Source organism: Strigops habroptila, chromosome 5 (genome assembly GCF_004027225.2).
Source record: "Strigops habroptila isolate Jane chromosome 5, bStrHab1.2.pri, whole genome shotgun sequence".
NCBI lineage: Eukaryota > Metazoa > Chordata > Aves > Psittaciformes > Psittacidae > Strigops > Strigops habroptila.
The window spans coordinates 13,787,396-13,813,383 of NC_044281.2; the positions used below are offsets into that span (position 1 = coordinate 13,787,396).

At 38.1% G+C, this 25,988-nt stretch overlaps 1 protein-coding gene across 1 annotated transcript; it reads right to left on the reverse strand.

Annotated features, from left to right (window-relative positions):
- Positions 1-5,103: 5,103 nt before the first annotated feature.
- ZDBF2 (zinc finger DBF-type containing 2) lies at positions 5,104-23,878 on the reverse strand. The gene is made up of 6 exons (XM_030485444.2): positions 23,787-23,878; positions 19,869-19,920; positions 19,294-19,345; positions 18,547-18,652; positions 17,604-17,731; positions 5,104-12,585 (listed from the first exon to the last, which is right to left on the reverse strand). Exons 1-6 carry the CDS (start codon positions 23,790-23,792, stop codon positions 9,741-9,743), a joined length of 3,189 nt encoding a protein of 1,062 aa, XP_030341304.1. The 5' UTR covers positions 23,793-23,878; the 3' UTR covers positions 5,104-9,740.
- Between the last annotated feature and the right edge of the window lie 2,110 nt (positions 23,879-25,988).

Below are 25,988 nucleotides of genomic sequence, written 5' to 3' on the forward strand. Positions count from 1 at the left end.
AATTCATCATTTAGAAAAAAATTTCCTTGAAAGTACAAACCTGAGAGTGTGATATAAGTGCTGGTCCTTTTCAGTTCTGTTAGAAACATGAAAATGAAAGTTAGAGTCAACATATGCTTGAATTTCACCACTCAGTCCTTTCAAATCTACTTACAGCCTGAGCATTTTGACAATGTCAAGACATTGATAAAAGCACAAGGTAGCTCTTTAAAACACTGCTGAAGAAAAAAGAGAAAAAAAATCCAAACAACAAAAAACCCACCACAACTTAAATACTTTACACAAAATTTTCAGGAGTGTTGAGTGAACTTGCAGGCTTATGTCTTTCCCCTGTCTTCAGATGTAATTCAAGAATTTAGTAAGGTTCATATAAACTGATGATAACGGAGCTCAGATTCACAAGTCACGTTTTGACAAACGTTAATTCTCTCCCCTCATAATCTTGAGACAAATAAGTACATTTACAAAGAAAAAAAATTACAGCAGATCATCCTAAGATGGACACAAGAAAGAACTTAAACTAATGAGAGAGATGTGCCACAGTATTCAAACAAAAAGAAAATGAAAACAAAATGTGATCTTGAAGATATATCTCCTTATAAAAGGAGGGATAAACAATGCAAGCTCACACACTGAGAATGTTTGTGACTTCAGCTCTCTAACATAAATTCATCAAGTTTTGTTCATAGCAAATTTAGAAGAGACAATGGCAAAATGTGCTTTCTGTCTAGTATTACTGGCTTAGCTGTTTTATACCCTTTTTAATCTACATACCTATGATTTACAGAGTAGACATCGCTGATGCTTAAGAAAGGAGATACAGCAATGAAGTATAAAAATGTCACTTAATACCACGTGGGTTTTTGCACACCACCGCTACCCTGCTTTGGAGAAAGCAATGGCAGGGCTGTTTTAACTCCTGTTCCCTCAACCCTTCTCATCAAAAGCTATTTAAGCTAATTATCAGCAGCGGGAAACCAAACACAACCTTCTCATAAACACAAGCAAGAGAGACCCTACAAAGGAAACAAGCAAAGCCAGAATAAAGAACTCACAGCCCAAAGAAGCCCGAAAGAAATAAGCCACAGCAAGTTAACCCGAATACTCCATTTGTAAAATATTTATTAAATCAAATTAATACTAAGCCAGTTATAACAAAATATTAGACATAAAGTTAACCTACACATAAGTCTCAAGCAACAGCAAACAGAGCTAAAAGCACACAGGAAAAAAAGCCATGAAAAGGAAATACATAAGAACTATATAGACGTGTAACAAATTTGTAATTGTAACAAACAGCTATGACAGTCAGCAAACCCATATAACTTGAAATACTCAAAAGAGAAACAAGGAAAAATCTTCCATTGGTGAAAAAAAAACCAAAACCCAATCCGGCAACTTCAACTCTTGTAGGATAAAAAGAAGGGAGGGTTAAGCCTTAGGAAGTTGGTTTAGAGGACTCATTGTGCTACAGAAGCCAGGTAAACCACAGGAAAACCAAAGCCACTGCAGGTCCTCATTGGCACTGCTGTTTGCTGCGGCCACCTTCTCCTTTATGGGCTGGGCTCCCCACAAGAAGATACTCTCCTCTGGCACAGCTGGGCAAGGTTTTCAGTGCCAGCTATTCCCCATAGCCACCGCAGACCATGCCAGCACACCAGGGGATGTACAGCACAAGCAGTGGTCCAGCTGCCGCGGGCAGACTGTTCTCAGTGGTGCGTGGTGAAAGGACAAGATGTTCCAAGCACAAACTGAAATACATGAAATGCTATTTAAACAGAGATATGATAACCTTTTTAACCTTATGTTTTTTGAGGGTGGTCAAATGCTGGAACAGGTTGCCCAGAGAGGCTGTAGAGTGTCCATGCTTGGAGATAGTCAAAATCCCATGGGATGTGGCCCTCAACATCCTGCTCTAGCTGAACCTGCTGTGAGCAGGCGGTTGGACTAGATGGTCTTCAGAACCAAAGCTGGTGCCTGCCAACCTTAACCCTTATTACAGTTCCGTGAGCTTAGAGGAAATGGCGAGAACACAAGGCTTGACAAAACACAACTGTCAAATTGTTGTTTCCCCACACACTACAATGCGAATCTCTTATGGGGAAAAACTGGTTGAAAATGGACTTTCAACCCATTTTTTTCTGTGATTTAAAAGTTTTTATTTTCCAACATACTCTAGAGTTATATAAAGGAAAATAGAGGCGCTGATTGAATGGCTGCATTAAGGAGCTTGAAAAAGATGAGGTAGGCAATATAACAAGACCCAAGGACTAGAGACAGACAGGTGTGGATGCTTGGCTCCCCTTTTCAGATTCCGTAAAAAGGCAGAGATGTCTATAAAGGCACAGGCAGTAACTACATAATTATATAAAACTATATTCATGATACAGCAAAATGACACTCATCACACCCTACTCTGAGAAAATAAAGATGGAGAACTCTGCATTGCAGATGAATTCTTATTTTAAAATGGAGGAGTGTGAGGGAGAAAAAAGGGAATTTGCTAAGCACAGGAAAAGTGAAGAGTCTCCTCTGTAAAGCTGGAAACAAAACCATGTAAAATACAATTTCATTAGTGTGTTGTCTTCTAAGCTTTAAAAAGAAAAAATATTGCACTTACCAATGCATTTCACAAAAAAATTTAAACACTAGTGTCTAAAGTAAGAAGAATATAGAAGTTTTGATAATATCAAACACTTAAAGTTCTTTATATCCACAAAAAGTGCTGTATGAACATTAACAAATCGTGGCAGGTGAAAATACACTGACTTTGACTCCAACATTATCCTGACCCCAGATTCAATCAGAAAATGGCAATTTGCTAAAACAGACTGCAAAATTAAAGCATTAAGACACATTTGGACATCCATAAAATACATGTTACCAAGAAGCTGGTATATTTATTTTTAACTGTATGCAGATTGAGTCTAACGCGATTAAAGCAAAACAGACAATTGTTTCTGTCATCATTTGGGCAACTGATTGATTAGTCATCATTAGACCAGAATTTTAACAGAGCTCCTTTTGGTGTATGGAGAAACCTGCTGAATGGAGAAACCACAAACTGCCTTACAATTTTTCTCTTCAGCCCCTCAATTTATAACTTTCTCTTTTGCCTCTCAACTCTTCTCATGTGGTCAATGTTTGTTATAATATTTTTCCTCTCTTAGCAGTAGCTAAGGATCAAAACAAGCAGCAAAGAGAAATATTATCTACGTATTAAGCAAATAAAAGTAACATACCAGAAGAAAAATGAAATCCAAACTGAACTACCACAGGAAGTAGATGGATTTTGACAACCGTTTACAGAGTTTCAGACAAAAAGGAGATAAATACTAAAAAAAAAGAACCAAACCTGAACATTCAGTAGTCTAGCTCCAATCTATATTACATCTTTAAGTCTTACTCCTCCCTTCTACCTTGCTAGCTTAAAACTTTAGTGTAATAAAAAGAAAGTCATGGACATGCTTTGCATCTGCAAGGGATGCAACTTGTACATGACGACTACACCTACACCCTTCACTATTAATTCTTACAGCACAATCTCCAGGCCAGCAGTGTCTAAGCTCTCAGCATGAGCTAGCAAGGGTGTATTTTTGTATTTTGATTCTGCAACATTGATTGTACAATATTAATTGTACTAAGTAAGCTATAACCAACATTTTCACTTGTACCAGTGCCAACATTAAAGAAGTACAATGCAGCAAATCTGAAAAACTGACCAGCTTTAATACGCTAAAGCACATTTTTGGGGATGCAAGAGATTTAAAAACCTGTTTATGAATGCTAACATTTGGGAAGAACTGTTTCTCAGTTTTCTTTAGGGAAGGAACACTGACAAAGAAAAACTGTAGGTTTAGAATTGCTGACACTGTGAAATGACATAAGCTGTAGTAATTATCTGTGTTCATACATTTCACCAAAAACAATGCTTCTGCACTTCAAGAAAATCATTAGGACTTCCAGGACCACAGAAACACAGTAATTTCATGCATCAAATGACTAATGACTCCAATGAATACAAAGCCAACTAAACTTTGCTATTAATTTAATCATAATTCTCAAATATTCCATCTTGAACTGGACCCCCACTGTACTTGGCACTCCATAAGTATGTCATTAATTGCTTGTATTTCCAAAGAAAGATGCAATCACCAGACTTAAAATTTTGTTACATTACCATGTTTGTAACTCCAGGTTTACATGGTTGAACGATATGTCTTCAATGAATTGAAGCACAATATTTGACAGCACAATAGTAACCTTATTCAGCCAACTACATAACACACAGCTATCTTCAAGTATGGCTTGAAAACTGCAGAGTGCGTCCTGAAACTTTATGATGTATTGAAGTCTCAAGAAACAACATGCTTATGCCTTTCAGCCACTTACTGATCCAAACTGACATGTGTGTGCATCACTCCTGCAAGAGATCATGCTGGTTTAAACGGCACTGTTACAAACAGTGAATGACTTCTAAATTTAAAGAAAAAGGTATTCTACACAGGGTATTCTACTGTTCAAGGTATACTAGTATACTATTTACCAGAAAAAAAAAAACCCTCCTAGAAGTATTTTTGCACACAGCTTTGAAGGCAGTTCTGCAGGCATTTTAAGATCATAATCAAGACTGATTTGGTCTATGATCACAGAGAAGCCAATCCCTTTCGCGTAAAGTAGAAAGCTACCTAACATTATGATACTTCCAGCCACTACCCTGATTTATTAAGTGCACTTTCTGAAAACAGCTGTTCATGAGTAAGTTCTGCAGGGATCTGGTTTGCCATGTGGTTGGTGCTTGGCTTCCTGCTGCCAAAATGCAGTTAGACATCTCAACTACATCTGACACTTTTTCAATGCCATCCTAGGACGTAATTGCTTCAGTTACCACAGGATAGGATGAATCTTGGCTCCACTGAAATCAACAGAAGACTTCACTGGGTCAAGATATCATACAGTTGTAAACAGCTGTTTAAATTACAACTGGCTTTCTTCAAAGTAGTAGCTTATTCCATAGCATTTTGCGACGTTCTTTCCACAGCAAATTATAGCAAATGATTTCAAGTTAAATTCCACTTTAAGAATAAAGAAACTACAAAAAAATTAATCAGTCTTCATTTTATTAAAACAAGATTTGTTCTGCTGAAGGAATGAATAAATTCATAACTGCAAAACATAAACAAAGAACAAAACCTTTACTTTTGGGCATGCTCAAACCTCTGCTACTACAAAGTTTTCTGAAAAAGATGATGGGGAGTGCTGCAATTCATAGCAGATAAATCATTAAAGACAAAAATTCTGGGATTTTAATTGCATTAGCAAGTGAGATACACTTTTCCTATCTGTCCCCAAAACATCAACAGTTGAAACACTGTTCTATTTCCAGAATAAGTATGAATTCAGATTACTTCATTCTCAGGGAGTTACCCCAGGGGAAAAAGAAAAGACGACAGCTAAAGAGATCAAGAATCATCATCCCACTCCTGTTTCGCACTACTCAGTGAAGTAAGCAGACTCCCAAGCACAGGAGCACATATACCAGCTTGCCCTCTACACTTCAGATCACTACACCATCCACTTCTGTTACAGTGATTTACTTCTAAACAGAATATCCTATCCTGCAATACACAATATAAAAAAAAAGAATTCCAAATACAGGACTGAGGAGAAACATGGAAACAATAAATACAAAATAAAATGAGTGGCAGATACAAAGAAAGAACATCTAACAATGGCACTGGACAAGTTTGTAATATCACTATATTCTTAAAAATTCACATTGTGTCAAATGACCACAGACAGAAATGACAGAGAAGCAGATTAAAAAATTACAGCATCAAGCTAGAGTATTGCAAGATACATTATCAATTACGAGAACATTAAAACCACACACGTATTCTCATTTGGGCAGAAATTTAGCATGAAATTTAAACACAACTTCGGATTAAGTCATAGTTTCATTATACATACAACTAAATACCTCATTTTGTCAGAGTCCAGAGAAAAGCACTTCCATACAATTACAAGAACATTGGATGCAAACTTGTCAGAAAGAACTAGAAAGCAAAGAATTCTACTAGAAAATAAACTGAAGAACTGCTAGGTCTAAGTGTTAGAATAGCAAGTCCTCAAAACATTAGATGTCTATGCTTGGTTAACATCTAGCACACTGTGAGTCTGGGTCACACTCAGGGTTCACAATAAAGGTGAATAATAAACCCCAAGCTGCTTAGAATGAGATTCTTTTAAATGGCTCAGTGAGTACTGGGGGAGGAAGGGGGGGAGGGAACAACTTTTTTTAAATTATGAGATGTATTAAAACCCCCTAATTATGAACTTGCAGAAGGTCAACATTTTATATTTATAGAAGAAACAACGATAACATTTTCCTCAACTCTAATAAATTATCCTTTATCTAACTGCTAATTAGATTAAAAAAGCATGACTTTATTCCTCTTTAATCAGGTTACTTTTTCTTGCTTCAACATTAAGACATAAAACATCTTTGCCCACTAATGTTAAAACCAGAAAACCCCAAACTACTCCCCCAACCAATCCTCCCATCAATTTCACTGAGAAAGCATTTCAGCTCTCAAGTTTTCCATGTAGCGTAGACTTCACCATCATGTTTCGAAGTTTCAGCCATGCTGCTAATCAAACAATGTGCTATTCAATAATGGCAACAGAACCTGTATTATTTCTCTCACTGGAAAAGTGTTTGACTAATTCCTTAAGATCCCAGAAAGCTTCTCTTTTCTCTTTCATGCACATGGTATTTTGAGTGCCTATGCAATTTTTTACGCTTTCTTTCCAAGGCAGTTTCTGCATTTACTTCTCATATCGCAATATCCCCTCTTTTTCCTAGTAGTCACTCAGCACGGGGAACAGGTTTCTGTACAGTCAGAAGTGAGGCATCCAAGCTTACAGCAAATCTTATTTTGACACTGTCAACCACAGAAAAGTTTCCAGACTTGTATCCCAAGTCTTATTCTTCTAAAAAATTGTTACATTTAACACTTGTTGGTTTGTTTTTTGGTTTTTTGTTTTTTAAGGAAAATATATAGCTTCTTACACTTTTATTTAAATAGAATTCTTTTTTCTTTTAAAAAACCTGCCCTGAAAAGGGGGTCTATTATTAAAATTAAAAAAAAACCAACAAAAAACCCCACAACATTATAAGTTAAAAATATTAGTCATTCTATAGGCCTCAAGATAGTTTTATTACTCAAGGTTTCAAGGAAAAGCTGTGTGCTGGAGAAACACATGCTTGCAATGAATGAATGCGGAGAACAGTATTTTTGGCTGTAAACAAATATGCACTAGTGATCTTAAAAGTACAGTGTGCATTAAACCTTATTCACACACAAAACAATTCATGCTCTTCATGTGTACAATACTGTGAAAAATAAGGTGAAAGAAGTTAGATAGGAAAACATTCTTGTATCATAAAAATACGTTAGAATGGGACTTATCAATAGGGTTAATTTAAAGCTTTGCTTTAAAACAAACTTTATTTAAAAATCTTCTTTTGCTTTATCTAAAAATTAACCTTTCTATAAAAACCATTCCTTTAAAACTTTGCTTTAAAAAATTAGCTTTATATTAGACAAAATATTAAATTATACAGGCACAATTAGTTAAGAGGGCTATGAGAACTCATATTATAACCCTTCATTTTCCAGTGACTTGCAATACAGTCATAAGATTCTGTGTCTACTGACAACCATAGGAAAACTCATCCATAGAAATCAGCTTTTATTTAAAAAATAAATTAAAAAAAAAAAAATCAAAAATAAAAAATCTGTCAAATCATTCTTGACCTCTAAAGGAGCTTAGTACCCAGCTGGCTTAAGTACATGCACATCTTTTATTTATGCTGGGAAATATGCACATACATTAAAAAAAAACCCCAAACCGAATATATTTTTTGAACCAGTGGTTTATGATGACAGCTTTTCCATTTCCTTCAAATAGTGTATATTGAAATAAAATATTTCAAAGTCCACCTTTATCTCAATCCAAACCAGTGACCTTTGGCACTTCATAAAAATGGATCAAGAACGATTGTTTTTTCAGGGAAAATGCACAGATACTGTGCTCAATGGCAAAGAGAGCAGGGTCTGGTCTTTGCTGTAATTTTCTTGCATTCTGAAAGATTTATTGCACAACTACAGAATTTACAAAGACCTCTGAAGTAAGATAGATTATATAATATACCGAATTGCAGATTTACAAACCAGAGCCCTGATTGTGATGATGTTTAACTATATGCTTAACTTAACACAAAGGAACAATTAATCTTGGATTTTAAAGCATAGAATCACCTGCAAGACTGGGGTTTTTGTTTCCTGAACATATTAAATAAGCTGTCATCATAATAACTATACAAAAAAAACCCAAAACAAAACACAAAAAAACCCCACAGCCAACCAAAACTGACAACAAACCCAAAACCTAAAACAAAATACAAAACACTATGGTCTTTTTTGCCATAAAATCATAGTAGTTCGAGCATTGGTGGCCAAACATGAATCACTATGGAATATGACTTTAATCCAACCAAATATTTTCAACAGATTATTCAATATCTGTTTAAACAGATATTGGAACTCTAATACATTTAGCTAGATGCTGCTTTAGATTTATTTAAATATTTTACTGAAAGTCTAAAGTTTCAACTACAGTAATAAATATATAACAAATGGTACACCAAATTAAAGTTTAAAAAGCACAGAAACTAAAATTTAAGGGTGACATTCTGGAACAACACACTGCTATTTGTTCGCATTATAACTTTTCCATCCCCCTCGTTAAGGAATGTGACATTCATCTATAAACTTGATCAATAAGCTATTAAGAAACAAACCAAAAACCACACAAATATATAATAAAATAAAATCATCATCATAATAAAAAAAAGCCCACCAGACCCTAAGCCTGTATTTCTTTTGGAATTTGAGATTTCACTTTAGCCACCACGATTTGATTTGAATAGTGCCCTAGAGAGACGTATTTCCTTACCAGCATGGTCCATTATTGCTTGACAAGAACCCACAGTGACTTTTTGTCCAAAATAACTGCTTTGGACGTAGTTTCAGGAAAAGAGTCAATATAAAAACATGTACAATTATACTTCATTTCAAGAAAGCACTGAATTGATCTGAATTGTATCATACTGTATTAATTTCAATGCCACTCCGTAGGCAAGTATGCATTATGTGTTGAAGGAGGCGTGTATTTACACAAATACATACACAGAATTCAGCCCAAATTAATGTATCTCCATTTTAATTTCTAGCATAACAATCGAGTCATTTTTTGCACTTTAGAATTCTATGGAAAAATGAGAATAGGCACAATTGATACAGCTTCTAATTTACCTTATTATAGTGCACTAGTACGCACTGGTAATACCATAAAAACAATATGATACTATTCGAGCTCATTTTCTGATGTACAGGTGAAGTCTAGTAATGAGGATTCTAAGTGCTTTTTAACTCAAATGCACACCTTCTGCAGCTTTACACAGTAGAACAGTGCAATACATTATGTCCCCATATTCCAGGAACAAGAGCTGAGTTTATACAGCTGTACCTGTTTCACATTAGACTGGCTTTGCACTTTCTGCAGCTCTAGCACTTCAACTGCTTTGTTTATGATCTCCTTTTGTTCCATTTCCTTTTCTTCAATCTTTTTCCAGGTGCTGGTTATTAAAAAAAACACAAAAGTTATTTTGGTAGCTAGCTCTCACCTGGAGGAACAAGACAGTTTCGAAGTACTGGTACAGCAGAAGTTCTTCTAGAGGGTCGGTTCACAGTGCTAGGGTGACCCCGATCTCCACTTACTTCCCACTTCCTGGCTTTGGAAGAAGCCTGCTCTGGCTTCTTAGGAAAAGATTCCGACGTGAGTTTCTGCCTCTTTTCAGGAATCCCCGTGACAACTGTTGAGTTCAGAAAAGTCCTTTTTGGTTTCCTCCTCACCTTTAATTTTTTAGCATCAGGCTTTTCTTTCTTAGGGTGCTTTCCCACTGTAGTTTTTCTTGTCTGGCACCTATGGATGGACAAAGCAGATTTCTGGGCATGAGGATGAAGTTTCCTTCTTATCCCCTCTTTTTGCTGGTTTTTAGGTCTGGAAGTTTGTTTGCCCGCCACTACTCTGTTTCCTCTCCTACCAACAGTACATCTGACAGACTTTGGTCCTGCAGCCTTTCTGGAAAAAACTGGTTCCTTATTAGTGCCTTCTTTTCTCTTCCATATTGCTTTTGGACTCTCCCTCTCCAACCGCTCACTCCTGACGGAGATCAGAGGAGTTTTGGTAACTCTGCTGTTAAACAGAGTTAATCTACCATCTCCTTCCACTGCAGACTGGCAGGAGTTCAAAGGTGAAATCATCAGGTGTTTAAAAGAGTTCTCAGAGTGACCAGATACCAGACAATCTGTTCTTTCTGTGGAAACAGAAGACCCATCAGCCTTTTGACTTGAGGCTGCATCATTCCCTTTACCTGGATCTGGCAGGAAAGATGCCGAAGATGTACTATGCAAGTCTGACCAATTGAGTGACTTTGATGGTGTGCTTTCTCTCTGTGCATCAGCTAGTTTCCTCATGTTTGCATCAAAGCTGAGACTTCTGAAAAGCTGTCGAATGTGAGAGGGCTTTTTGGCCTTTTCTCCACCTGTACTCTTTGGAGGCATTTTCAGAATTCGATTTGTTAGTGGGTCATAATACTTCAAAGAACACTGTTTGTATTTATACCTTACGGAGTCTTTGCTATCGATGGAGTTACGATTTTTCCTCATTTTGGGAATATCCATAGGTTTACTTTTACACTGTTTTATCTCTGGGCATGAAAGTACATACACGACTGTCTTGGGCTGCACAGGACTCATAATCTTGCTATAGGACTCCGGAAGCTTAAGGGCACATAGTCTAGTTTTCATGTTGGGGGTTTTTTCATTCTCTGGCCATACAATGCTTGATTTCTGATCAGCTGGATCAGATTCCCTTCTAGACATCTTTCTTTTTGCTACAGGGTAGTTCAATAGACTTGTTTGGGTGCCATGACTGACTTTAACCACCTGGCACCTTGAAGCCAGGCGCCATGTCCTTTTCCTAGGCATTTTAAGCATCTGTGGGTTGCATAGTCTATCTGAGGCTACAGATTGGTTATGAAAACCAGAGCCATCACTTAGAGCATCATTAAATTCTGGCAATGCTTTAACTGATGCACTCTCTCTTCTATTACTCTCAACAATATTGTTCTTTTTTTCATCCTTCTGCTTTTTTTTCTTCGTTCTCTTCCCTGTACAGTTGGCTGAGGATTCACTATCAAAGTAGCAGCGAAAACGACCTTCCCTGAAATCACGCACAAGTTCTTCAATTTTTATATCATCTTCATACATTATTTGAGACCAAGTCTTTCCCACAAAAGAAGGAGGCACATGAGGCAGAGCTGGAAGGACAGGCTCTTCTGTATGAACTACGACACCCTGTTTCACTGCTTCTACTTTCTCTACTGACTCACTTTTTAAGACAGAAGAGAGCTGTGTTCCATAGGCTTTATCTTGCAAACTTATCTGGACCTCTTTTAGGATTTCTATATCTTTTATAGCTGCCTTGGGTAAGTCTGTTCCTGCCTGAATAGGTGCATCACAGTCAAAACTCATTTCAGAGCCCTCTAAATGAGTATGGTCCAGAAGTGATGAAAAAGTTAAACAGGGATTCTTCTCTTCTTTGAAATAAATTTCTTCAGATGTACTTCTTCCATGACAGTATTTCAAAATAACATCTTCAATAGTTTCATCCACTGAACTTTCACCACCTCTGTTCATCTTCAATTTTTTGCATCTTGCTAGTTGTGGGGATGTCCCAGGATCTAGGGAGCTGCTGATACCCACAGTATCCCTGAGATGGAAATCAGACACCAAAGTTTCATCCTGAGTTCGTAAACCATCTCGTTTTGAGAGTGATTGACCTGAGGTAATACATAAAGGATTGCTGTTGCTGCACAGAGTATTCCGATGAGAAATGGAAGGGCGTTTTGGGTGAACCAGTGCCGGACCAGGATTCAAATATGGTTTCGATAACACATCACTGTGTACCTCCATTCCCGTTTTATCACAACCACTATGCGAAATCAGATTTGATGCTGCTGCCAAATTCCTAACATTTTTTCCTGTTTTAGGATTAACAGAAGAACTATGGATTAAAGGACTGACAGAAAATCGCTGAGGTACAGGACTCACAGCTGTAAACTGACCTTCATGGCTACGATTTGCAACCTGAGCATCTTTCAGGGTGTCCCGTTTCTCATTGCTACAAATGCCCACAGAGTGCTTGGATGTTCTTACAGCATGTTGCTGCCCTCTTTCTAGTTTTTGAATAAATGCTTGTGTCACAGCTGTTTTCTTTGTGCCCTTACGAGACAGGCATGGAGCAGACGATCGTACTTCACCAGCGGACTCCTGGTCTTTGCTGGAAATCTCCTGTCTCTCTCTGTTCCTCTTTCTGTCCATCTCTTCCGGGGACAGGCAAGCAGTTCTAGCAGGTTCTGGAGTGATGAGGAGTGGCATGTCATCATAGCTTGGTCTAAAGGGAAAGGGAAAAAAACACCTCATATAAATACTATAAACACAATTAAGGTTTTTCAAACAATAGTGGATTGGGGTTTTTTTTTAAGACTAATTACCTAGACTGCATCACATCTAATGAACAAACTCAAGTTACCAGCTCTGCTTACTTTTGCAGAGATAGTCCATCTGTAAAAAGGGCAGAGGGTGAAAGGCAAATGTTCCATAAAGCTAAAGATAACAATTAGTTGGTTACCCTCTTCATGCAACCACCCATTAAGAACAGGCAAACATACATTACAATCATTTTATAAATACAGCAAAGCAAGAAAAAGTAAAGATATTTCTTTTGTTTGAAGTTGTGAGCTTATAAAAAGGTTATTTCACTGGTAAAACTATCATTAATATATATTATTAATACTATTATGAGAGAATATTACGTTTCATTTGAAAGTTACAACCAGACCTTGTGAGACCCAAGTGGTAATTACTTTAATACATGGCAGACATCCATGCACCTCTTAAGGTGCATTCATCTGCTAAAAGTATTGCAAATAGATTTTATTGTACAGTAATTTCGTTGGTTACAAACATTCAGCTTCCACATTTATTTAAAGTTTAAAAAAAATAAAAATCAGGAGCCAAGAGAATTAGAATGCTTAATAGGCAACATCTGCACAAGTCCTTGAAGGACTTGGGCATCAGTTATTGATAAAGACAGCTGATACCAAGCAACCCTGCAGCAAGTATTTCTAACTAACTACTTAACACTGAAAAACAATACAGGAGAACTTAGCTGAATATAGCTATGTTTCAGCCTTTTCCAGAGAGATGACAGATAAAGAAGAATTGTTAGCTTGGAAGACCTATTTTACAGTTGAAAAAAAATGATAAGATTTTGCCAATGTTTAAAAAAAAATTAAAAAATTTAAAACTGACATTTGAACTCTATAGAGTTAACAAGATTTAGTCCAGAAAAGCATACTTCATAGAATCACCACCAAACCAAACCAAATTCCTGCCTCCCCTCCTTTATATTGCAAAGCACCTACTTCAAACCTCAGGATAGGGCTTATTGATAGGGACAGGTCTCAGTGACAGAGCTCATGATCCACCATTAGATTTTGTTCTCTCCCTCTCTGAGCCACTAACAATTAAGAACACAGTTTTCCAGCCAGATTTTTTTGTATTTGTTTCATCAACATTTAATAATAAACCAAATTTTCCTTAGCTTGCTTATAAGCCTCATAAAAGAACATGCCAAAAGCTGGGCTTCTGAAAGATGTCATGATAGATGCAACACGAGAGATGATAGATAGATGATTCCACTCTATTCATAAGGTCCATTATCCTGCCAGAGAAGGAATTTAGGATGACCTGATGTAATTTTTCTTGACTAAAGCAGCAGTGACCATTACTCATCATTTCATTGTCTTCCAGGTTGTTATGAAGAATCTGGTTATTCAGTTCTCATGGAAACACTGTCATCTAAGCAAAGAAGTCCGGAGGCAGATCCTCTTCTCTGCCCTCAATGATAATTGACAATTGCTACATTTATTTTTCTCCCCAGTCCTTCTGAAAGACCACATATTCTCTGTGGCCCCTGAAAAATAATTACTAGCAGCTCCCAGACTGCTTCACAGAGTACTAAGTATCATGAGTGCTGAAATCCCTATTTACTGAGGTCATGTGAGGAGAACTACAGAGCCAAGAACAGTCACAAACAAAGCAACTTTTTTATGCAAAACAACATGGAAATGAAAGTTATCAGAAGACCAAGATCTACAAGGGTCTTCTTCACAATGCAGGGCCTGAAGCACTGTCCATCAAACGAAATAAAGAAGCCTTCTAAGGAAATAAAGTCACCTCAAATCACTGCAACTCATAATGCGGGGGGTGGGATGGGGGAAATCACACTGGCTACATAAAAAGCGATACATAAAAAGTAGGGATGTTCAGTCAAATTTTGATAAACAAGGGATAAAACTTAAAGTGCACTTTGCATGACCCTACCAAACCGCACTGATGCACCAGCAGCAGTATAAAGCCCTCTCCCTGAAAAAATTAGTAAAACTTTATAACATAACCTGCAATATTCTTTGTGTACTCCAAAAAAAGTAACATTTTCCTCAAAGGTGTATCACCTTTTAGAATACAGTGGAATTCTGGTTATCTAAGTACAGAGGATTGAATTCATCAGAGTACTGATATGGGTTATAGGACTGAATAAGCAAAAAGAAAAACCTCATATAAAGAAACATTAAAAAAAAAAATACCCAAACCCAAGATTGTTTCTACTATCAGATGATCAAACAATGCCTGTCAGCTGAACCGCTGTGCCCCACTGCTGCGTGCATTCTTGTCCGCCTAAGCTCTGAGATAAAGCACCTTTGTTCAAATCAGAATTAGACTGAAAGGGAAGGCTAAAGGCAGTAGAAATCTTTTAACTTTCTTACTTCAGAGTTTTTCTACCTTTGCGCTAAACACATGGCATCTGGATACTGCTGGAAGACTGAATATAGGACTAAATGGATTTTGGTACAGATAAACTATATCAAATTCCTAGGCTTCTAGCTTGCTTAACAGTCTGTATTCAATTTTCAAGAATTACTTATAAACAAATGTCTCTGGGGTGGAGGTAATGTAAGCTAAAATCCTGAGCTGTAAATTGGGACTGCTCTGTTGAGAACAAGATGGGCCGGTGTGGCCTTGGGGTATGTATAAAACAAGGGTAGCCTTTGAAGATAAGGAAAGAGTAATGATGGGGCGGGGTGGTTCACCCCTCCGTAGTTAACCTGGTGTGAAGATCAGAAAGGAACAAGCAAGACAGACCAGCTGGTTCTCCAAGATAAGGAACAAATCAGAACAAACTGACCTAAAACATGGACACAATTGTTAAGTAATTCACAAGTCTTTTGCACATGTGCAAGCACAGAGGTCAATCAGTGGAAACAGTGAGGAAGACTATCAAAGACGACCAGAGAGACCCCTCAAGACCACCACTCAGCAAGAAAGCTCATGGGTAATTAAAATACAAATATTATAATTAGAGCCAGGAAATCTAATGAATATGTAAAACATTTCCCAGAAAGGTTGTAAATATGCATAAGTTTGTTGGATATATGGATGCTGCTTGTAGACCCCAGGTGTGCTCACCTTTAAGAAATGATTCACGTGTGCGCTCATCGCTGCAATAAAGAATGCCTGCTTTCTGGAACTCCGAATCATGTCTTAGAGAGTTTCTTTGACCATCTTTTGCGGTAACAGTAACACAACTACAGTTCTATATAGTTAGGAACTTCTGACAGTTCTGCTACAAATTACCTCCAAAAGCAGAGTGAAGATTTACTCTCTTAAATGCTCATTATTTCTTTACATAAAAGCTTTTACACCAAGAGTTTGCAGGAAGGTATGATTTGGTGATTTGTGTGGGGGTTTTTTTGTTTGGTTGATTAGTTTTGGTTTGGTTTGATTTTGTTTTGTTGGGTTTTTTCTTTCACTGTGGGAGAGGCAGAACACCAATATCCTCTAAAATTCAGTATAAGGCAAAGCTCTGGTGAGTTTAGTTTCTCCACATCACTACTAGGTATACTGGTTCTACAAAACAAATAAAGTCTCTCAAATATTTCTATAATCCTTTTAAACGACACTCTTAAGATCCCTTGTGTGAATTCAGCTAAAAAATAAAAACAGGTATTTAAGAACTGTACGAAACCATGTAACAATCCAAGTGTTTTTATGAATGAAAGAACTCAGTTCTTACTTCAGATGTCAGTTATGAACGTGGGGGTTTTTGTTTGTTTCAAGGCAGGATTGCAACATAAATCTATTCACACTTTCTTTTCCATCTTTGCTTTTCTTCCTCCAAACTCTGCCTAGATTTGGGATTACTCCTCCCCCTTCTCCCTCTAACTTCACTTAGATTTGGTACACCTAAATTATTTTTCTGATTCCATCCCATCTTCCAACAACTTAGAGGAACATGGGTAGCTTGTTTCTCCTAGTTATTAAGTTTTGTTCACCAAAGAAATAACCTTCTATTAGTGACACATCAAGACAGGGCTTTTTTTTATTTGGCTGTTGCCTTATAGTGAATCTTATATTTTCTCCATGGCAAAAAAATACACGTTCTTAAACTAGCAGGATTTAATTTATTTATTTAAGATGGAAGGTTATTTATTTGCAGTGATGTGTACATGTCCTGGGCTAATTTGTCATAGACATGCCTATTCTCTTGTTCTGTCACATCCCTGATAATATCAATATGACTGCCTCCAGACAAAATACCCTTTTACTTGTTTGTCAGATCAACAGCAGAGTTATGTATCAAGATACGCTGTACTGGGTCAGACTGGGATTTTTGTCTGCCTTGCAGAACATAACAAACAAGGGATGAGATTTAATTGATTTCCCTTCATCTACAAGGAAAAATTTACACATCGACCCTCTTATGATAAATAAAGAGAACACTTTTGAAAATCTGAGCAGTCATGAATTGGCCAATTAATGTAATCCATGTAAGTATTAACCGAATGTGTGAAATGCAAGGATAATGAAAAAATAAGCATAGAAATATTCACCTGATATTATCCACAAGCAACGAACCAGAACTATGAACCCTTTGAAAACATACCATAAAACATACTGCTATATATAAAGCCCAGAATTATAATAATATATGTACACAGAGCCCGAATTACAAGAATTTGTAAATGCATGTCAGACTGGACAGTCTGCCATTATACCCATGACCCATATGTTCCTTCTATTTTCAGGTCTTCACAGTTAATTGCTATCAAGTGTTGTATCAAATCCTCAAGTAGTGAAACAAAGCTTAAAAGTACAGAGAGAACGCAAAAGCACTATATTTGGATATTGTTTCTATAGATACACTCCTTTCTAAATTTTCTTCAATATGAAAGCTTCACCTCAAATGGCCAAATTTACTGCTCAGCAGTGGAACAGAAATAAGAACTCATAATACATGTATTCTACCAACACATACTTGAAAACAAAAAAAAGCCAGCTGTATTATACCTGTTGTCATGGTATCTGTGGGGATGATGCTGCAAAACATCTTGCAAGAAACGCTCCATCAAGCTACTAGTACCCATATGATTCCTGCAGTAAGTGGTAAAATGTCTGTGCTGGGAGCTGAAAACATGCTGGTGAAACATAGAAGAGATGACTAGTTCAATACTACTGTTAACACACTGGCCTGTTCCTAAAAATTACTTCCCAAATTAAATATTACACTGTTGCTATGAAAATATTTAAATAAAAAGAAAAATTTTCAGCCTCTTCTTCTTTAAGGCCTTGACCCAATGAGATTTTTAAGCATGCGTAGAAAGTCTCAAATAATACTAAAATGTACTGAAATATCTTTGAGTTGGAACCCAAATTAGCAGCTCTGACAGTTGCTCACATGTCTCTTGTAACTAACACAAATATTCCAAATGTATCTATAAATTACTATGAAAATATTCTTGAACTTCATATGAGAAACATCCTATAATTCACTTGAATTAAGGAGAATTTTCATGAGCATAGAAGATTTAAATAGGCTTCCATTTTCTAATTTAAAAGGTCTACAAGACAGGAGACTGTCAGAGCTAAAGAACAGAAAATAGTTGATCAAATGTCTTCAGCCTTGATACCTAACATATTAACCCTAATACTTTACAATATATACAGATGTCAAGATTAAAGCCACAGAAATAAACCTACTGGATGCAATGCACAGCAGTGTGCCACTTCAGAAAAGCAGACTGCAGTAGCCATGCCACTCCACCAGTACCTTTTTAACAGGTAATAGATAAGTCAGGTATCAGCTTCTCAGTGCATACACGGCGTAATTCACAAATTGATTAATTTTCATTCAGTATTCGTTGTTCAGTGTAAAGACTGATATTTCATAAGATGATAAAGCCTTCTCGTACTCTTTGCTATCTGTTGCTGAATCGTGCAGAAGCCTTCTTACCTGTTCCAGATTACTGTAGTGTACGTGGCAACAGTTGCAGTATCCTTGTCTATTTTGCACTGTGGATACTCCAGGCCAAGAATGTTCTTGCCGTCTTGTGTGTAAACTGAAAGAAGCAGGTAATATTACCAAGACATATTGGGATGTTTAATTCATGTTCTTAACATGGAAATTCTACATAGCTGTCTTACTATAGAACTGGAACAAATTCGCAAGATCAATGTTTCTATTTCAGAGTTGTATTGGCAACCTGTTATCCTTTGTTCTGCATTTAAGAAAAAATTTCTCCAGTGAAATTTGCTTGGGAATACCTTAAAATATGCAGTCCTACGTGCCATCCAAGGAGGATGGAGAGAGGAGGTGGCTGGTCTTTTCTCCCAAGTAACAACTGATAGGACGAGGCAACGGGCTCAAGCTGTGCCAGGGGAGGTTTAGTCTGGATATTAGGAAAAATTTCTTCACCTAGAGGCTCATCGGGTATTGGAACAGGCTTCCCAGGGAAGTGGTGGAATCACCGTCCCTGAAAGTGTTCAAAAAATGCTTAGATGAAGCCCTTAGTGACATGGTTTAGTGGTGAACTTGGCAGTCCTGGGATAATGGTTGGACTTGATGATCTTAAAGGTCTCTTCCAACCTAGTTGATTCTATGATTATATAAGATAACAGGTAAGGTTGAAAAACATATTCTTTCTGGTTTATTTTGTGTAAGCAGTAAGCTGGATGCCAGTTAGATCATGACCTAACTTACCTGCTACTGCTGTCCTGTCGTACAGAGCCTTCGACACCATGTCTTTCGGTTCCTATAGGGAAAACAAACCAAAACAGAATATCAAAGAGTTGGAATAGAGTTTCACCTGCAATTAATTACTTTGCTTACATTGCATTTGTCAAACCTACTATTTTAAAGGAAGATTAAAAAAGAAAGCATGTTTAGAGAGATCCTTTTGTCCTCAAAGTTCCTCCGAGAGCTTCATAAAATAAGCTTTACTCTTTCATGGTTGAGGTGAGTGGGAATTTTTTTTCTACTGATTTCTCTGGGACCAAGACTAAGCGATCTGCATTCATACTGCCATATCCATGATCACTGAGATAAAATGTAACATGTCTTAAACAGCTTATTACAGGACAAGAAAATTACACTGACATAAAAACTCCGTGGACGATTCAGAATTCACTTCTTCCACCTAAGTTCCATAACAAAACTCAGGAAATCAAAGTATGCAACTGAAACTACAAGGTGAACTGATGCTTCTACTATTATTAGAGTTAAAAAAAAAAAAACAGAATAACTGCAACAAAACCATTTACTTCTAAACTTCTCACCTTGTGCTGAAGAAGCAGAAGCTTCATCAGATGCTTTGATTCTGTCAAACATCTGTAAGTAAAAAAGAAAACAACTGAGAATAAACAGTATTTTAAAACTCACAGTAAAGCCCATCCTCAAGTTCATCCTTCAGTCCAAACTGTTCAGAAGCACTATACTGTTTTGGCTGTTGCCAAGACTTGACTTATATGAAGCTGCACTGTAAAAATAAACTTCTGCTTTACTAGGTTACCCTAATATTATATTTAATAATGCATACTGGCTTTGGTAGAAGGGGCTAATTGCTGTTCTAATTAATGAAGTCAAATACTGTACTTATGAATACAACTTAGACCATTAGGTTATTAAACAATAACCTTGTCAAATTCATTTAATTAATTCATTTCCTGAGTTGCCTTTACAATAAAGAGGAAAGATGTATGCTAATAAAATCTAGGTATTATATATACCTAGACCAAACAAAATAATTACCCAGGCTGAAAAAGTAATCCTTATTGCTCAAAAGACCTGCAAAACAATATTGAATCCCACAGTTTTTAATTAACATATGACTGCAGCAACCTACAGTTACATGCTTTAGTGTGCCCAAACACAAAGGGCTTCCAAGCTTTACACATTCCTTTCACATTATGGAATACAAGCCTAAAATCAGGCTTCTAGTACAAACCTTAGAGTCATCAGCCTTCTTTATCCACCAAAGCTGACTCCAGACTAGCAAACAACAAATGCCGAGCAGGAGGCCATTTGCAGTGCAGGACACTTCTCTCTTCTCATCCCATCTGGCAACAATGAAGTTAAAGAGCCTTTTAAAACAGAGTTAATAATGCATATTTTCCATGCCCTAGGGCATGTAAATTTTTCTGTACCACTTTGCAAACAAGTCAGTCGATAAAATGGATAAACCTCTTTTAAAGTCTGCGGTACATCCTTCTTTTTTATTATGGAAGTCGTTTTGACAGTCTTTCCTACACAAATTTAATTATTCTTTCTGGATAATTAACAAAAACCAAAACAAAAGTTTCTGGAGTAACTTTTTTCTTTCTTTCTCATAGTCCCTATGTATTAAATATTGTTATAATTTTGGATGCCAGCACTCAAGATATGAGGTATATAATACAATATATACTAATATACTCTACAATAACAGAAAACAAATTCCTCAACATCAACCAAATTGAAATGAATCTATTTTGAGCAGTGTTCATGAACCTGCTCAGAAAAACAATGTTTTGTCTTGCTTATGTTACATAAGCTATTTAGATATTGCAATAATACATTAACTGGAAATTTCAGAGTAGGTTGGATGTTCAAAGCATTTTCTAAATTAATCATTATATACTCAATGAAATATTATCATTAGCATTACAGACAGGAAAACAGAAAGGCCACAATAATTTGCACAATCACTATCACCAGCATCACAGTGAAAGTACCGTATCCTATCTCAATACTCAGGGCTTCACAAATCATAGATCTGCTCTTGGCTTACCATTTATGTAACGTGGGATCACAAACAAGGTTTCAAATCAACCGTTTTTACTTTTTATGCTTTATAAACTGTTTTTACAAGAATCATTCCTTCCCTCCTCAACTCCTGTTCTCAGGATGCTCCTATATGAAGCTACATACCATCAGGCTTGACACACGTGTGGTTTGTTTTTTGTTTTCTTTAAATTTGTTTTGTTCTTTCCCTAGCTATGCACTGGTCATTATAAAATAGCAGAGCTGTTATAGCAGTTGTAGTCAGAAGAAATACCTTAATATCTCAACTCAAAAAAACCCACAAAAGAACACTCACTCCCCAAAAAAAACCACTAACAAACCACACAACCAAACCACGAGACTCCTCCTTCCCACAGTGCATCAATTCATGAAATATTAAACAAACAAAAACAAAACAAAAACCAGCTGTTCTTATAAAGATTCTTATCAGGCAACTGAGAAAAAATTTCTTTATAGATAAACTGATCTCAGTCACCCTGTTCTGTGTGCTGTACACAGCCAGGACCCAAAAGAAAGTGAGGGGAAAGCCCACAAGACTATCTTTCATGAATGATGCTTTACAGCAAATAATTTGTTCCGCATGCTCGAAGTCAACTTACCAATTTTCTAAGGTCTTACTATAGATATATGTACTTAAGAGAAAGCTACAAATGTGGAGTGTGACAAGAGTGTAGCAACCAGAGACGAGACTACACCATTGACAGGGCGGTCATACAGCGTTTCCACTGTCAGCAGGGGACACCACAACCGAATTAAAGCACCGTGACATACAAATATCTAGTTTCACCTCAGAGATGGCAGGCAACCGCAACTGCAATATGTTGGAGGACAACTACCACAACAGTTCGTTACTACCTTATTTCAAGGAATAATTCCAATGATGGTGCACTACAGAGAGTTCACACATCTGCAAGTACAATTCTGTAAGTTACACCCCTAGGTCAAGACACAGACTCATGCACATTCAAACCAAGCAAAGAGCATAGTAACTTTAAACAGGACAGGACTATATCCTATAACTATAATGAATTACTCCAGTCTGGATCTCCTCATCATCCTTCTACAATTTGAGGAGATTCCATGGACCAGATTTTCTCACTGGAGGAGGGGCATGTTAGGTAAAACTTGCAAAAGCCTAGTTATTGCTTAGTAACTGACAGAAAACATTAAGAGGAGATACTTACCTACAAAGCTTACAAGAGATGAATACCTATTCTTTTACCTGGGTGCTTTATAAGGAACACTAGCATACAGGACAAACAAACAAACAAACCTGAACTCAAAACAATATACAGCACAAAAAACCCCCAAAGAAAGATACAAACCTGAACTCAAAACGATATACAGCTTGCTTATTGTCTGAAGTCAAGTTCAAAGCACAGGCTAGGAATGTAAAGGATGTGCAGATACCTTATTTATGCTGCCAAAATCTGGACAGCCTAACTGCAGTCCTGACTTTATTGAAACAGAAACTGCAGCTATAAATCCACAAAGGATTTTCCAGATGTCCATGCAAAGCCTGTGACATTGGGTCTTAGTTAAGATGCTTCAAACTGTAAATATTTTAAACAGCTGGATTAAAAAAGTTATATCTGTACAAGTGATAGCTTTTACCACTGCAAAATCCTGTGAATTGTAACAAATATAAAAACAACTGGCTAGATACATAAAAGTTTGATTTGGTAAGTTTCTAACCAGTTTCTACTTCCACTGTCTTGAACACCAATGTTTCTTTTTGGTTTTATCGAATTACTCTGTGTACAGCAGCCAGAGCATGAAAAGCCTCAAATAACCCTACTTAACAAGAGAAATCCATAAAGAGGCAACCAAAAGGCATGAACTGTACGCATAAATCAATAATAAATAAATAAATTAGTGGTGCATTCTGATACTATGTGGAAGTATCAAAAGCGTCAAAGAAACTCTCCAGACAGTGTCACTCTTGCACTGCAACGGGTTATATATAAATAAAAAGGAGCAAAAAGGCCAATCAAAACTGCTCCTCCAAAATCACCTCACAAAAAATTCGACTGCCTCGCCACCTGAGAGAGCCTGTGCTGGGTAAACAAGAGGGAAAGCTCTCCCTTAAACAAAGTTATCTGTCTGCCAGCAGCGCTACCACAAACAGGGAGGCGGGAACTCATTTCAGGAGCTGCTTTTGCCCCATGGCCGCACGCCACCAGCTCCACGAGACCCGTCCCTGCTGCGCCACGAACCCCTCCGGGCGGCGCGCCCGCGGCTCCCCGCTCGCCCCGTCCCACCGCGGGGCCGCCGGCAGCCGTGAGGGGCCAGGTCCCGCTGCGCCGCGGCGGGGCTGCGGGGCGCCGGCGGCACCCACACGCGTTACCGCCCACGCACCCCGCCACAACGGCCCCTCCCGCTCCCCTTCCCCGCCGCTCCCGGCGCCGCCTCACCTCCATCACTTCCCCGTGAGCCGTTCCGTGCCACGCTGAGGTCAAGGGACGCCATCCTCTGCTTCCTGCTCCGGGTCGGCGCGGCGCGGGCGGGGCTCAGGGCTGCGCTGTGGGAGGAGGAGGAGGAGGGTTTTGTGTTTGTTCCCCTCCGGGCTGAGGGGCTGTGCTGCCGCTCGCTCCCCGCCTTCGGGAATCCACTTCCATTCTCCCGGGTCTCTCGGGTTCCGCCGCGCTCCTCTCCCGGGCCAGCCGCGCCTGTGGTGTGGGAGGACGCCCCGGCGCCGCCCGTCCCGCCGCCCTGTACCGGGTGGCAGCTCTCTAATGGCTGCCTGAGGAGAGCGGGGAGCTGCCCGGCGCAGCATGCCGCGCTTTCCGCCCGGGCGGCTTTCTTGCCCTGTGGCTGTGTTACCACAGCCTGAGCGGAGTCCGGAAAGCCGTGGTGCCCCCAGCCCGAAACCCCCGGAGCGTCTTTTTGTCCTGCTCTGGTCGGGGTTTTTGTGTTTTGGGAGGTAGCGTCTTTGATAAGTCTTACGTCAACAACTTTTCCTTCAAAAACATCATATGCTTGAGAGCGGGCTGTAGGATTTATGCTTTTGGTTTGTTGTTCATTTTCTGTCATTAAAAATGCTTTCCATGGTGCACCTTGTTTATCGTATATTTTATCAGAAAGTGGAAGGTCTTAGTTTGGCTTTTTGATAGTTAATAATAGAGCTGCATTTCTTTTTCTCAGAAACGGGCTTAAGAATATGACCTTAGTTCAGGTTCTCTTTTGTTTTCAATTGCAGAGTATTTTTAATGTTTATCTAATTTCCCATGGGAAACCAGCTCGTGCATATTTCTCTCCTGCTGAAGCAGCAGGATTTTTAAGCAATCTCTGTAGGCACAGTCAACACTCTTGTGCAAAGACAGGTGCAGATACAGGCTTGGATTGTGCAGTGGTGGTGGGGGATTGTGAATACCTCATATTACAGAAAGTTTAAACAGAGGCTTCTGTAAGAAGACTTTGTGTGATTATGAAACCATAGCTTAGGAATGTCCACCCACACTGAACTAGTAATTGAACACAAATCTCAAATGGCAGCACAGCACGAGGAGGCTGTTCTTAAGGAGGGGACTACCTTAGTTGCTGTTGAATTCTTTTGCTACATGCATAGATACGAATATGTTTTCGTTGCCCAAAAGAAGTACTTAATACAGAACTAAAATTCCCTGGTGATGTTTTGTGGTCTTGTGTAGTACAGAGCTTGGCAAAATTGGAACTTACTAAGAAAAAAAGAGCAGAGGAGAATACAGCTTTTTAACTGTTTAGTTATGTAGAGCATAATGATACTGCCTTTAAGGCTGAGAGGATCCCCTAATCATTCTACACATAGCTATGTTTATTGTGTTGGGATAACTGAATAAAATGCTGGTTTGGTTGCGGCATCTTGGCAGATACAAAGTCTCAATACAAGTATATGTGGGAGAATCAATCACTTTGGTAACATGGAAAGGATTTTTGACTTCAGTGCTGGACAAGTGAAAACCTAGTTTTAGATGGGATCTTATGGGTAAGAGTGGAGTTTTATAAGAAGCAATCATAAAATTTTGCAGATGCATTATTTCTGTGGAGAAGGTTTACATGTGTGAAAGCTCAAGCATGCACATTATTGCATGTCAGCAGAGCTGCGTCGTTTAAACGTGGCAAAACCACTTTGAAACACGTTATGTTGGTCTAAAATAGTTTACCTTTATGATGGTTTATAACAGGCTTAGTGAATTACTGTGGTTCAGCTAACTCTTCATAACTTATTGAAACAAAGTAAGCCTGGTTACATACCTGAGGTACTGACATTTCTTTTCCAGAATGACTCATGTAAAACAGAAGTCCTTCTTTTCAAAGAGAAGGCTATAGAATCTGCCTTATAATGCCATATAACTTGTCCTTGGAATGTTCCTGAATATTTTTGCAAGGATAGAATGTAATATTTTATCTTTCGGACAGTCACTCAAAGATAGCAGAACTTAGGCTTGTGTTGCCAAGTATTTATTGGCTTTCAGATCTTTCTGTATTTATGAACATGAGGTTGCACCCTGATCGAAGCTCAGGTAAGGTATTGAGAGATACCCTTTTCCCTCAGTCTCTTCCCCTCCTAGGAACCTCCTCCACAAATGTGCATGAACACCGAGCAGGGCTGACAAACTTCCTTTCCCCTTTTGAAA

What these genes read in the sequence shown, in the direction of transcription:
- ZDBF2 (XM_030485444.2), bottom strand. An exon ending in ACTACAGTAATCTGGAACAG is followed by an intron (nt 17,732 to 18,546) that starts GTAAGAAGGCTT and finishes ATGTTTCACCAG; the next exon opens with CATGTTTTCAGCTCCCAGCA. An exon ending in CACAGATACCATGACAACAG is followed by an intron (nt 12,586 to 17,603) that starts GTATAATACAGC and finishes CTTTCCCTTTAG; the next exon opens with ACCAAGCTATGATGACATGC.